Below are 14,595 nucleotides of genomic sequence, written 5' to 3' on the forward strand. Positions count from 1 at the left end.
GCATTTTAAAAAGAAGGAAATAGAGAATAGAAAACTATCTGCACTTGGTATTGTTTTATTAAACACTTGCTTCGGTAATATATATCTGTACTGCATTGCGAAGCAAAATACATTTTTGCTGTGTGGTTGTGATTTAAAAACCAACTGGTTAAAAAACCACACACATGTATGCATATACATATATAATCCATCATAACATTTTTAAAGCATCCTTTGAACAGAACTTGATATTTAGTAACGGTCGGCGGGGGGGGGTGGACCTTGGTAGGGTCATTTCAAACTCATTTTCCTATAGATTATGTCACCCCTCTGTGTCCGCCAGCTCATAAACTGATCTGCTATACCCCCCTTAGTCCACCAGCATTAGGAGCCATTATGGGGAAAACTCAGAGCACCATGTGAACTTCCCATGGTTATCCAATGACCAGTGCTGGGCATCTCTTACTCTGGCGTAAAATTTAATTTAACAGTAAACATAGTCAAATCTCCAATGGCTGCTACCTAGAGGGAAGAGGTGCACAAAGAAAGCAAAACAGAATAACAGACTAATATTTACCCTTTAAACACATTAAAAGTTAAAATGTCATCATGTGGTTACCTTCAAAAGCAAAACAAAACAAAACATAGTACTCAATGCCTGAGTTGATGTCACCTTGTTGGTGTTGGTCTCATGGGAACAATGAACACAGAATAGGAGTCAATATTCCTAATATCCACTTTTATTTTATTTTTTCTGGTAGAGGAAACACTCTGGAAATTTCCCTCCCTATGAAAAATAAACAGATCAATAATAAAAGGGCTCAACGTTGCCATGGGGGAGGGGAAGTAGAGGCAGGGTCACTGTTGAAACAGCAACAACCTTCCTGTGTCCACCCCCTCCATTCCAAACACTGTTCCCCACCCAGAAACCCCACGTGCCAGTACAAAACAAGAGCCAGGCCCTACGCCAAGCCCTGAGGGGTAAACAATCCTATCTGGGCTCTCTTTCCCTTATCTGGTTCACATTTTGCCTGCGCACCCTGATTCACTCAGGAGAGAAGCTGGTCCAGCTTGCATAGCTTTCTGTCTCTTACCAACTAGGGATGTGGCAGAGAATGCTTAGTTTAGACACCTCGTTATCCTAAAGGGCCTCGGTTCTAGTCTAGCAGAGACACGGGGCTATTTCATCTGGGGATGACCGTTTCACACAATGGTCTTCCAAACCCTGCCTGCGTTAGAGAACGGATAACTTTGCTTCCTTTGGGCACTTCACTCTCAACAGGCAGGAGAGGCTGGGGCAGCGGGGGAGGCAGGAGGAGGTGGAAGGGAGTGTATTGGGAATTGCACCAAGTAAGGACGTAAGTAGGTCCAAGACAGAGAACTAATCAGCTGATGAAAAGTTCAGTATGTACCCCTCCGATTTTTACCTGGATGGGAACCACTGGTGTGGTTCTACCCAAATGAAGTGTATGGCCACAGTGATAAAATAACGCGTACATTCTTAGTGGTTACTCATTTTAATAGACTAAAAAGGAAACTTAAAAAAAAAAAGTGATTACCTGGTTTGTTCTTGCTGCAGTGTGTTGGGATCAGGTATAAAAAATCTTACTCGAAAATGCAGAGTACAGGGGAAACCTCCTACAACATTTTTCAAAAACAAATTTAAGTTTTCCCTTTAAAAAAGTCAATGCAGGTAAGCTGCTACTCTCCCATTAAGTGATGCATTTTTTTTTTTTCCACTAGACCACTGCTTTTTTCCATCGATACAAGGACTAATTTTGAACAAGGAGTGCACAGGTTAAGTGACTATTTAGAAATCTCCAAGTCTGCAAAAAGTAGAATAATCTGCAATATGAGCACAGAATGAGGTATTACCACCTAATACAGGTTTAACTTAGAGCTGTGTTCAAATAATGCACTCCATTATCTAGATCAGGAATTTTAAAAATTCCTGACATCAACAGATTATACAAGATTCACAAAGAAATAACCTCACATATATAGCGACTTTATACTTTTCCCAAACATTTTCAGGTATATTCTTGAATTGAAACACCGCCTTAACTCTGAGTAGGCTCGGCTGGTGTTGATGGCACTGTTTTTGCAGACGGGCCAACAGGCACAGAGACTTGCCTTGGGTCACACAGCTGATGACAGTACCAGAACGGTAGCACTGAGGTTTTTGATTCTGCTATGCCACCTCTCAGTCACGTTTATATTGGACAACAGTTCATGCTTTTTAACGCAAAGTAAATTCCCAAAGTGACGAACATACTAGCAAACATTATTATGCAATTAATTACCATACTCAAATACGGCTTTATGCAACAATACCAAGAATCGATTTGCTTGCAGAGATAAAATTAGCCCATTTCTTTTGCTAGATATGGCAACAGGAGAAGAGGAGATTATGTTGCTAAGCTCCGTGCTCTCCTTCAGGTCGGCTGCACCCCTCTCCGTTACTCAGTAAATGTTCGCTGGCCCTATCTATGTGCTCGGCACTTTCCTGCTTCAGAAACTCAAGCCTTCTCTACCCTGCTCCTCTTACAGACTTGTCGACCTCAGTTCATCTGGGGTTCTACCTCCCCTCTCTATAGTTCTTTCTGTCAGTCTCTCTCCTGTGTCAAAGACTCAAGCAGTGTGTGTGCACCTACGAATGTACCTTTGCATGTGTGCCCAGGGACCAGTGGGTGACGCTGTAACTTGGTACAGGCTGACCACCTGCACATCAGGGGACAGCTAAGTGTTCCCATGCCTTGGGACATCCTCTCAGCTCCTTCCCACCAGACCTTGTCAATGTGTGTCTCAGGATGCCTTTGTGCACCCAGAGTGTCCTATCACGTGCTCAGAACTATCCTAGAACCCTCACTCTCCTGGTGTCCATATCCCCATGCTTGGCTGTGAGCTCCTTGAGGGCAGGTCCAAATCTGATTTGGACCGGATTCTCAGAGCTTAGCCCAGTGCCTTGCCAAAATCTGAGCTCAGGATACACTTCCCGAATGAATGAGTTAGTGAGGGAATGAACGACGAGGGAATGTATTCATGCCTGTGTGGACTCACTGCTCTGAGACTTCAAATGGGGGCAGGCATGTATCTGCACAACGGCTCTGTGGCTCCCTGTGGGCAGTTCTGAATGCTGAGGGAGGTCAGGACTTGGAGGCCCACGCTCCAGGGGACAGCAGCAGTGGGATCCTGGCCACGGTTCCTTGTCTCTGCTCCTTCCCGTGTGGGTGCTTGGGCGAGTGGGGGGAGGTGGCATACGTGTGTGCACACTTATGTGTAAAAATCCACCTGCCGTTCACCCCTCAGCCATTCACTGGCCACCTCCTGGGGAGGGGGTGCATTGTGAGGAATGCAGAGAAGGTATGGCAGGGGCCCTGACCTGAAGGAGCTGGCAGTTTCCAAGGAAGATTAAGGCAGGCGACTGGGAGATGAAGGACAGTGCTCCGAGGAGCAAAGCAGATAATGACACATGAAGGGAGGGTGGGGGGGGGAGGGGTCATGGCTTCTAGTAGAAGTAGGGATAGAGTCTGAGTGGCTTTGAAGAACAGCAAGATTTGGATATAGAGAAGAGGGAAAAGCAATCCCAACAGAGGGAACAGACTGAGGGAAGGTACAGAGGAATGTGTGCAGCCTGGGAGGTCAGCCAGGTTTGTCTGGGGCATAAAGTGCATAAAGGGGAACAGAGAGTGCGATGCTAGAAACCAGGCTGAGGACGGATCCAGGCGGAGGGTGGGGTGGGGCATGGTGTGAAACCCCGTCTAAATGGGAGTTAATGTACAGCACTGGGCTTAGGAGCAGTATGTTATATGTTATATTGACTACCTATGTCTCAGACTCCAGTAGGAGGGGTGTGTATGTGTGTGTGTGTGCATGCATGTGCTTGCATGCACACGTGCCTTTCCCACCCTGGCTCTCACACTGGGCTAAGAAAAGCCATCGCCCTTCCCTTGTAAGAAGAAAGTAGGTTCCTGAGCTCTTGGCTGCCTTCTTTCACCTTTCCTGCTCACTGCTGGTGAGGACTGATCTGAAAGCATCTCTGCTCACTCAGAAGTCAAACAGGGAGAAGACAGTTTACTCACATCACCTGGACCACCTGGAAGCCGGGTCCCAGATGTTAACAGGCACACGGATAATTGGAAGAGAGAAACGGGCCGTGATACACGAATACCCAGTGTTCAACTGAAATGAGAAGGTCAGCCTCACCTTTTAACTGCTTCCTGATGGGCTTGCTTGATTCCAGCCATCTCTGTTGGGTAAGAAAACATAAGATATAAAACCAAACCATACAGAAATCCAGCGACGTCTTAAAGGGATGATACTTACAAGAGAGTCTACTGAATCATCGCCATGCTGCAAACCAAAATATTCCTTTTCGGTCACACCCAAGTGGTTGTATGCCATATCCAGAAGAACTTGACCGGTATCTTGTTTCTAAGAAAAAAAAAAACAAAACAAAAGGTCTAGTGGGCATATTTTTAAAATGAATGAAAAACCAATGGTTAAATATCTTTATTGTAGGCAAAAAGGAGTTAAAATATTTAGAGATTTTATGCACACTCGTATCTTGTAGTAAGAAATGCTTTAATAAATGTCACGCTAAGAAGTCACATGGTACGCATGGGAAGTAGGGCTCGAAGAAAAACCACATAAATATGATTTAAGACAGTAAATTGTCTGAGACTTCTTCCTTCCCCTTAGCAGAGATTCCCAAGTGATGTGTGAATTGGGAAACACAGATATCACGATGAGAGTAAACTCTCCATGACCTACCCATGGATTATCCACGGCAAAACGCTAATCCCACATCAGTTTTGTTGACCCCTCGGGAGCCACGGAAGCGTGTACAGGGAAGAAAACTACTAACAGCATGAGGAAGATGGCTAAGAATAAGCAAATGCCATCCTAAACGCCCTCAAAGTGACTTGGCGTGTGTCACCCTGGGGGATCATCTGCCACTCTGCTCTCTGCCATCTGAAGTGAGAAGTCAGTGGGGACATTCAACTGCACTTTGCATCTACGGCAGGACTCAGCCACTGTCACCACTTGGTGTTTATGAAGCAGGCACAGTGCTGAGCATGGGGACCGAGCCACAGTTAATGTCCCAGAGAGGCCAGGCATAGAAGCAGTGACCGTAACATGGCGAGCCAAATGCTGTCGAGTGCCGTGACACCCTCAGGGCACAGAAAACACACAGAGGACGATACGAATGGTTAATTCAACCTGGGGCCAAGTGGAAGCAACTCCTGACCTGGGTCTGGGAGGGTGACAGGGCTGAGTACATTAAAAAAAATTTTTTTATTAACTTTTTTAATGTTTTATTTATTTGGGGAGGGGAGGGGCAGAGAGAGGGGGATGGAGGACCTGAAGCGGGCTCTGCGCTGACAGCAGTGAGCCTGATGTGGGGCTTGAACTCATGAACCGTGAGATTATGACCTGAGCCGAAGTTGGACGCTCAACAGACCGAGCCACCCAGGCGTCCTAAAGAGAAGGCATCTTAAACAGTGCGCCTGGCACAAAGGCACGGGGGTGGGAGACAGCATGGTGCCTCTGGGAAATCGCAAATTCTCCTTCAACAGGCAGACTTCTCAGGAATCCTTTGAACCAAACCATTCGACTTAAGGACACTGAGACTCAGAAATAGACTATAAAGAACAAGCAAAAAGACAGCTCCTTTTTTGAGTGCTAGAGAGAAGATCATGCACCTGGAAATTGACCACAGTGACCAGGAAGAGGAGAATTAGGTAGTCATCAGGCCCCCTCCTGCAGCCTCCTCTTTGGTGTGGTCTTATATTGTTTGGCCATAGTGTGGGAACATGAGACACACCCATTTCCTGCACACATTCCCCCCTTCCTGCCTGAGGGCCCTGCACCTGCTGCCTCTTTTACCCGGGACCGCTTCCATCACAAGGGAATCATGACAGTGTGGAAAAGATGGCCCACCCAGTCCACATATTCCAAAATATGAGATACTGTCCCCCTCAATTAGGAGATACTCTCCTGGTGCATCAAAGACCTTGGTTTCCCTTAATTAAAAAAAATTTTTTTTAAATCTTTATTTGTTTTAGAGAGACAGAGCACGAGCAGGGGAAGAACAGAGAGAGAGGGAGACACAGAATCTGAAGTAGACTCCAGGCTCTGAGCTGTCAGCACAGAGCCTGACATAGGGCTCCAACTCACAAACCGCGAGATCATGACCTGAGCCGAAGTCGGACGCTTAACCGACTGAGCCACCCAGGCGCCCCGCCTTGTTAAAATTTTTATAGAATTTTATATTATACTTAATAGATAAGTAACTATCAAATATCCACAATGAGCCAGATATGACACGACATGCACTATTTATATATGATCTCGAATCTTTGTGGCTGTTCATAAAGTCATCACCAGCATCCCCTTTGCCGTGAGCAAACAGAGGTGCTGGGAGGCTCCAGGCTGTCAGCTGATGGACGGTCTGCCTGCCTGAGTATGGTGTGCTGGCTGCCAAAGGCTACATGTCCCCACAATGTTGCATCTCCCCTCTAGAGTGCAAAACTCACCCATTCTGGTATATTTTTCCCAACTTTCCCAGTTCCCAAAAGGAACTGAAACATAATAAAGGGCACATTTATAAAGAACAAGCCTCCCAGCCCAGTCCCCTACTCCATCAGAGGCCATCTTTGCTATGCCAGGTCACTGTCCGTGACCAGCTTGCTCCCTGGGATGGGCTAAGAACAAGTGATGTATAGGCCAGCTTCCTGATGATGCCTGCTCCTGCCCATAAGGGGGTCTGGGCTCAAGAGTTGGTGCCAACGCTCCCTACAAGTAGAAGATCTAAAGTGACAGGGATTCTAAGCTGCCACCAGGCCCTCAGACTCAAGTTCAATGTGAGTCAGCTTTGACCGGACTGCTGGAAGCTTGAGGAAGCAACAATGGCAGCAGCATGATAAGGACAATGGTGTTCATGTTCATAAGAACATGTTCTAGGATCATCGCTCTGGGCAGGCGCTTTCCTTATCCCTGTTTACAGGGCTCCTCACTCCCCCTTTAAAAAGTTCTGGCCTGGGATTCTCAGACATTGGCTCTTGCTCTCCTTCTCCCTTCTGGGACAGTCTGTCCCTGTCTCCTGTAGTGCCTATTTCTTGTCTCTCAAACCTTTCAACACGGACCCTTGTTCGTACCTTCTGTGTCCTCACTTCCCAGCTGACCTCACCCCGTTTTGTAGCCCCACATCCGCATCCCAGCCTTAACGCTTCCCTTAACCTTCTCCCTTGTATATCTGACACCATCTCTATGTAGCCGAGTACCAGGCACCTCAAACTCAACGCGTCCTTGACAGAACTGGTTATCTCCACCCCCAAGCCTACCCTTCTTACAGCCTTTCCCATCTCTATCGACCCCAACTCCATCTTGCTAGTTTCCCAGGCCGACAACCCTGAGAGTCACCTTGAGGGCCTCTTTCCCATCCCAAATTCCATCTATTAGCAAATCCCACTGGCTCTGCCTTGAAAATAGTTTCAGACTTGGTTTATTCTTAGCCACCTCCACACTACCATCCTGTCCAACTCTCCTCCTCCTCCTCTCCCCTGGACTGTTATAATATCCTCTTAGTCCTTGCCTCCCACCCCCCCCCCCCCCCCCCCCGCCCAACAGTCTACTATTGACAGGGCATCCAGAGTCACACTTGAGTCACATCATGTAAGGTCTCTGCCCAGACCTACCAATGGTTTCTGCCTCCCTCAGAATAAAACCAGCACCCTCAGGATGACCTATAAAGCTCTACGCAGCACCCACCCCCCCCCAACCCAACACCTATCACCTCTGACCTCTCCTGCTACTCTCTCCCTTGTTCATTCCACTCCAGACACACTAGCTTCCATACTGCTCTGCAACTACACTCAGTGGGATCCTGCCTCAGGACCTTTGCACTGCTACTTCTTTTACCTCGAATGTGCATTCCCTCCAGAGAACAACATAGTTCTTTCCTTCATTTCTTTTAGATGAGGTCTTCTCTGGTCACTTCTATAGAATGATAACCCCACAACTGCCCTGCTCTGGTCCTACCTTCCTCATCCCGCTTTATTTTTCTTCTAAATACATACCACCTGACACAGTATACATTTGTTTATGGTCCATTTCTTCACACTAGACATAAGCTTTAAAAGGCCACATACTTGGCTGTTCTGTTCACTTCTGTATTCTTTATAACCAGCATGAAGCCTGACACATAGTAGGTGCCCAGTAAACATTTGATGAATAAACACTCACGTTCTTGTCAGAAAGAAGATAAACAGCAAAGGAATAGCTCCCAAACCAACAACAAAGGAGCCAGGCATGTACTGTCAATTTAGAGCATCTGGAAGAGGCATACGTGACCCTTTTAGAGAAACTGCCATGCTGTGACTTCCTGCAAACTGCCCTCCCCTCTTGTCTGCTCAGCCATCAAGGTCCATAGTGACCTGGGGTCAGCGGGAGGCAAACTTAGGGGTGGGGTGGAAGACCCAGGGGCCAGTTTTTGTTACCCTTTCAATTTCTGTGGCCTTCTATTACCCCTGGTTGTTCTCTTGTACCCAATCTTCCCTTTCCAACCCCTCTCCTTACACACTGAACTTTCCAGGTTGGGGCAGATGCTGGCAGCCAGTCCAGGACTGGGGTTGACCCCCTTAGGACCAGCCAGAGTATGGGAGAGACAGGCAGAGGTCATGGGCCTAAACGGTGACTGGGGGAGGGTGGGACGGCATGACTGCTACAGTTCAAGGATCTCACTGGTGGCCTGATACTGGAGGCCTCGTTTCCAGTCCTGCGTCTGTCATGAGCTTGAGGTGGGAGAAGCCAGGCTCTCCCTGAGCCCTGCCATTTATGAGGCACACATCTTACTACCGTCCAGATTGGACCCATGAACTCATGCCATAATAAGCACCTGCTATGTGCCTGGTCCTGGACCGGGCCCAGGGGAGATGACACCATGCCTGTCCCCAGGAGCTCACAACTTAAAGAACATACAGCCTAGTAATTATAACGACTATTAACGAAATGTGACATGGGCTCTAATAAAGCAGACAGGGAACCATTATGGGAGAACGAGCTCAGGAAGCTGATGAAGATGGCACAGAACAGGTAACATCGAAGTGTCACTCAGTTCGTGTCACCAAGAAGTGGGGGCAAGGCACTCCAGGTGAACAAGAATGTGAGCAAAGTTTTTAGGGTTATTTCCAGGCCAATCTCAACATACAAGATCTGAGACCTCAAGCTTTCATTTAAAAACAGTTTTGAGGGGCGCCTGGGTGGCTCAGTCGGTTGAGCGTCCGACTTCGGCTCAGGTCATGATCTCGCCATCCGTGAGTTCGAGCCCCGTGTCGGGCTCTGTGCTGACAGCTCAGAGCCTGGAGACTGTTTCAGATTCTGTGTCTCCCTCTCTCTGACCCTCCCCCATTCATGCTCTGTCTCTCTCTGTCTCAAAAATAAATAAACGTTAAAAAAAAAATTAAAAAAATAAAAAATTTTGATATCTTGGCTTATAAAATGAAGAAACATTATGACTTAACAGCATTAATTCAGAAAAGATTAAATTTGGAGACCTTACATTGGCTTTAAAAGTCTGTACCAAGCCATCTAAAAAGCGGATGCTGCAGACGACTTCAGATCGAGTTTTCTCTTTGGGTAATTCTGAGGTGCGTATGTTATTAATTCTTCCACCCAATGCACGTAACCGGGAGGTCATAACTGTCGTTGAATAACCTGTAACAGAAAGTACACTTGTTAGCTCTCTGACATGAAAATTACCTGCTACGTGTGGATGCACCTCACAGTCCACCTATCCCGTGTCTGCTTTGATCCTCATAAAACTGAAGGCCTCAGACAAATGAGAACCAGATAACAGACCGTGTTTCCATTCGACTTCTAAGCGGCTCTAAGCAAAATGTATTGCTCCGTTATAACATGTTAACAGAATTATATAGCTTATTTGTGTGTTTTATCTCCCTGGTCTAAACCTAATTTATATTTCCCAGGCTTTTAATTTTTTATGTTTAACTTTTTGTATATATTTGTGAACTCTACTATTTTTTTAAGGAACTAAATGTCATGTAAAAATGATTTAAAATATTAAGATACTTATTGGTCAATTAAACTACATTAAGTAACTTACAGTCATTAAAAGACACCATTTAGGGGCACCTGGGTGGCTCAGTTGGTTGGGTGTCCAACTTTGGCTCAGGTCATGATCTCAGGGCTCGTGAATTCAAGCCCCACGTCGGGCACTGTGCTGACAGCTCAGAGCCTGGAGCCTGCTTTGGATTCTGTGTCTCCCTCTCTCTCTCTGCCCCCTCCCCCACTCATGCTATTTCTCTCCCTCAAAAATAAATAAACATTTTTTTAGAGCTCCTGTAAATCAGTAAGAGAAAAAAACAAGCAATCTGGCGGAAAATGGGAACCACGTTCGTTGTCAAAGAAATGCGAATTAAAACCACAAAGTAATGGTACCACATACCCACCAGAATGGCTACAATGAAATCTAACAAAACCAAATGCTGGCCAGGGTATGTGGCAACTGGAACTTTCAGGCACTGCTGGTAAGAATGAAAATTAGCGCAACTCTTTTGGAAAACGGTTTGGCAGAAGCTACTAGCACTGAACATATGCATATTCTGTGACATAATTCCACTCCTAGGCATATTCCCAACAGAAAAATGTAGATTTACCCACTAAAAGACATGCATGAGAATTTTTATAATAGCCCCAAACTGGAAAAGACTCAAATGCCCATCAACAGAGGGAAATTGTGGTATAGTCATACCATGCTTAACTGTACAGCAAAGGAAATAAGTGAACCACTGTGATGTGAAACACAAGTGAATTCTTCCGTTATGTTGAGCAAAAGCAGCCAGATACAACAGATTACCAACAACATGAATCCATTTGCATAAAGTTCAGAAACAGGCAAAACTGATCAACGCTAACAGAGCACAGAAGCGTAGTCACCCCTGTGGGAAGTGACCAGTGTCCAGAAGTGGACAGGAGACTTCTGGGATGCTTATAATAGTCTGTTGATCTGGGTACTGACCCTGGTGTGCACGCTTTGTGAGGCTTCATCAAGCTCTACACTTATTTGTGTACTTGTCTGTATACTGCAATATCAAGTTCACTTAAAATAATACAGGGAGGAAGAGGGAGTTAGTTTAAAATCTGACTCTCTATTCAGGGAACGACAAGGAAAGAGGTCTTTCTAGTGAATGCAACTGTAGGGCAGTAGACTAAAAAAAGACTGAGGAAGTGTGCAGTGAGCACACGGTCACATCACGCAGGCAGGAAAGACAAGGGTCTAGGCCAGCTCCTCAGCTTAGGGAATGGAGGAGGTGTAAATCTGACAAGGTTGGAGGGAAGAACAGATAAAGGTGAAGGACTTAAGGGCAATTTAATGTTCTTTTTTGTTAATTCTCTGCAAACTTTCCAAGATGACCTGGGCCTTTGCATGAGCTATTCCCTCTGCCTAGAAAGTTCTTTCTGTTCCTCTTCAGTCCTCAGTGCCCAGCACAAGCATCACTTCCTCAGCAAAGCCTTCCCTGGTGTCCATAACTACTATTTGTGTTAGAGGCTCTCCTGTGTGGTGCTCAGGACAATGCCACAGTTACAGCTGGTGACGTATTTAACACTGGCCTCTGCCACCAGAAGCTAAGCTTCACAAGGGTAGGGACCAGGTCTGGTTTTACTCACCGCATCTCCCAACACCTACCCAGCTCTGGGAGGTAGCCAAGAAATAGCTGAACAACAACTCAATGAGTAAAAGGAAAAATGAAATGAAAAATGAAGCCAAGACTAGCACCTGGAAAAACAGTGCTACCTGATAAGACAAACTTGGGTTGTGGGAGCAGGAAGGAGGATGGAACGAAGGTGGGGACATCCCCTAGACCAGGGTTCCCCACACTGTAAGCTGCACACAACAGGGGCAACCTAGAATGCAAGGGGGGCTGAGGGGGGGCCCGGGAGTCTGCAATTCTCAGTCTCCCAGGTGACAGAGCCGCTGATCCGGGGTTCACACTGTGAGGAACAAGTCACGGATAACTGGAAAAGCAGCACTAGATGTCAGGCAGGGTCAGAAAGCAAGACTGGGGAATCAGCAGCAAGGAAGGCACGAGCACAAAGCAGACCGGCGCCTGAGAATCAAGCCTCAGGGGACCACTGGAGGCACAGCTGAGCGGCAGGAAGCAGAAACACAAAGTAGGTGAAGGCTCCAGGAGAGAAGGGTGCACTTGGTCCCTCTTCCTACAGCGGGAGCTCCAGACAAACCTCCATTCTTCTGTAGATAGGGACAGGCAATCTCAAATATTAATAAAACAAATTCCGGGGACCGGCAGTGGGAGAAAAAGTACTCTGTCACTTATAAAATTCCACCCACCCCACCACCTCCACCTTGCCCTTTCCAACGAAAATGTCATCAGAAGCAGGGATGCATTTTCTGAGTAATACCACGAGTTATCAAAAGACAACAAACGTGTTCCATAATACTTTAACCACTTTGAATTTAAAATGTCAAATTTATTGTTTAGTCCTTGTCTAAGAATTTCAGGTGGGCTAGAATTTTTTTTTTTTTTTTTAAGATACAATAGAATCATTACAAGCATGATTCTAGTGGGAGGTGCACATCAGTATTACCTGGGGAGCTTTAAACAAAAAAACCAGGCCTGTCCTGGCCACACCCACAGACGGTGATTCAGCAACCTGGGGTGTGACAGAGTGACTTTCCCTTTGGGAAGCCCTCACAGGAAGGAGGCAGTCAATGGCCAGAGGAGAGAGTTTGCAGGGAACCTCAGGATGTGCTCCAGATGGTCAAACTTAAGAATACAGGTTCCTTGGAATCTGAGCCATTCACTGAGGGGGTCACACGGGAAACAGTGGGGTAGTTCCTCAGGGCAGCTAACACTAAGAGCTCATCACACCATGACTCTGGATGGAAAAAACCAAAAGTGATTTCACACAAGAGCCTCCAAATGAAAGTCGGATGGACAGACGTGCTAAGAGCAGGCACTATTTTTCTTTTTTTTTTAATTTTTTTTTTTTTCAACGTTTATTTTGGGACAGAGAGAGACAGAGCATGAACAGGGGAGGGGCAGAGAGAGAGGGAGACACAGAATCGGAAACAGGCTCCAGGCTCTGAGCCATCAGCCCAGAGCCTGACGCGGGGCTCAAACTCCCGGACCGCGAGATCGTGACCTGGCTGAAGTCGGACGCTTAACCGACTGCGCCACCCAGGCGCCCCTGGGCACTAATTTTCAAACTGCTCCCGGCCCTCGCAGCTCCGTGCAGCTGGCACAAGGGTGGGTACCGGTGGGACTTATTAACTTGACCATGGTTCACAATGTTCCCCAGCATAGTCATGTAGCCAGCGACCCAGAAGAGATACTTCTTTCCTCTGCACATTGATCTCTGCTATATAAAAGGCCTTGAAACCTAACAATGTCACGAACAGGAATTTCATGAAAGTCGCAGATATGTTCTCCCCACAATTGTTCCTAAAGCGTACCTTGAGAAGAGCAAGCCTCATGTTGAATAACCACATAATCGAGCCAGGCAGGGTTTTCAGATTGTCTTGAAATTCTCTTAAACAATCCGGTCAAGACAATGGATGCTGACTGACTGCCCAGTTTCCGGAACCACAGCAATTGGGGAACCCGGGGTTTCTACGGCTTCCTTTATAAGCCTCTTCATTCTAAACAAAGCCACAACCTCACCAGGAACACACTGGCCTCCCTAACCACAAGTGGCTACAGCTGCAGCTGATGTATTCTATAATATGGAAGCCTTATTTGCTCTATTTTCAAAATCAAAACCAATCAGTTGTGGCTTCAGTATCTGTTCTGCACAACAGAGGTTCCACTGTGACTATAGATTTTATCAGACTGTACCTGCAAGACATACAGGAAGACTCAACATCTCCCTTAGTGTACAGTGGGGGCCCAGTGCACACCATGAGTGTGAGTTAACACCTGGCGGGACATAGACTAGGTACTCAATAAAAGGCATTGTATTAACACTGCTAAACTTCTTTTGTTTAATATATTTTTTAAATATTTATTTTTGAGAGAGAGAGTGTGTGTGTGTGAGCAGGGGAGGGGAAGAGAGAGAGGGAGACACAAAATCCAAAGCAGGCTCCAGGCTCTGAGCTGTCAGTGGGGCTCCAACTCACGACCCTCGACATCATGACCTGGGCCAGAGTTGGACGCTTAACTGACCGAGTCACCCAGATGCCCAACAATACTGTGCTTCTAATGCCATCAGGTGCTGCCTAGAATCTGGATTTTGTAGCCAACCCCGATTTCAAATGCCTTCTATAAATGTTCTGTTTCTTAAAATTTTATTTCAACAGAGACAGCCTGTGAGGTTAAGAGATAGATAGGTGACATACCTTTGAGCTGCTCTATAAACACAGGTCCCAGAATCAGGGGGCATATTGCGTGGGATGCGGCAATTTGTGGCATGTGGGACACCAGAGCCCTTGTGGGTGGGGTTGGGTGACAAGTCTTCAACCACTATGCTTTCTGGGCTCCCTGTCTGCCCTGGAGCTGGGGACAGGGAAGAGGTGATGCTTTATTTCCTAAGGGTCTACATGCTGACCCAGGGAACTCTGTTCTTTTACAAGCA

General features: G+C 46.5%; 1 protein-coding gene across 6 annotated transcripts in view; it reads right to left on the reverse strand.

Annotated features, from left to right (window-relative positions):
* PTPN3 (protein tyrosine phosphatase non-receptor type 3) overlaps positions 1 to 14,595 on the reverse strand; it is a 149,016-nt gene that overhangs the window by 71,335 nt on the left and 63,086 nt on the right. For 4 of the 6 annotated variants that reach the window (XM_086683672.1, XM_086683673.1, XM_086683671.1 and 1 more), the window contains exons 2-5: positions 9,542 to 9,696; positions 4,306 to 4,413; positions 4,186 to 4,228; positions 1,539 to 1,617 (exon numbers count right to left, since the gene is read on the reverse strand). In XM_086683672.1, coding sequence (XP_086539798.1) covers positions 1,539 to 1,617; positions 4,186 to 4,228; positions 4,306 to 4,413; positions 9,542 to 9,696 — 385 coding nt within the window. The other 2 variants (XM_086683674.1, XM_086683675.1) reach the window with 2 other exon arrangements.

Source organism: Puma concolor, chromosome D4 (assembly GCF_028749965.1).
Source record: "Puma concolor isolate L17-30 chromosome D4, mPumCon1.1.hap2, whole genome shotgun sequence".
Lineage (NCBI taxonomy): Eukaryota > Metazoa > Chordata > Mammalia > Carnivora > Felidae > Puma > Puma concolor.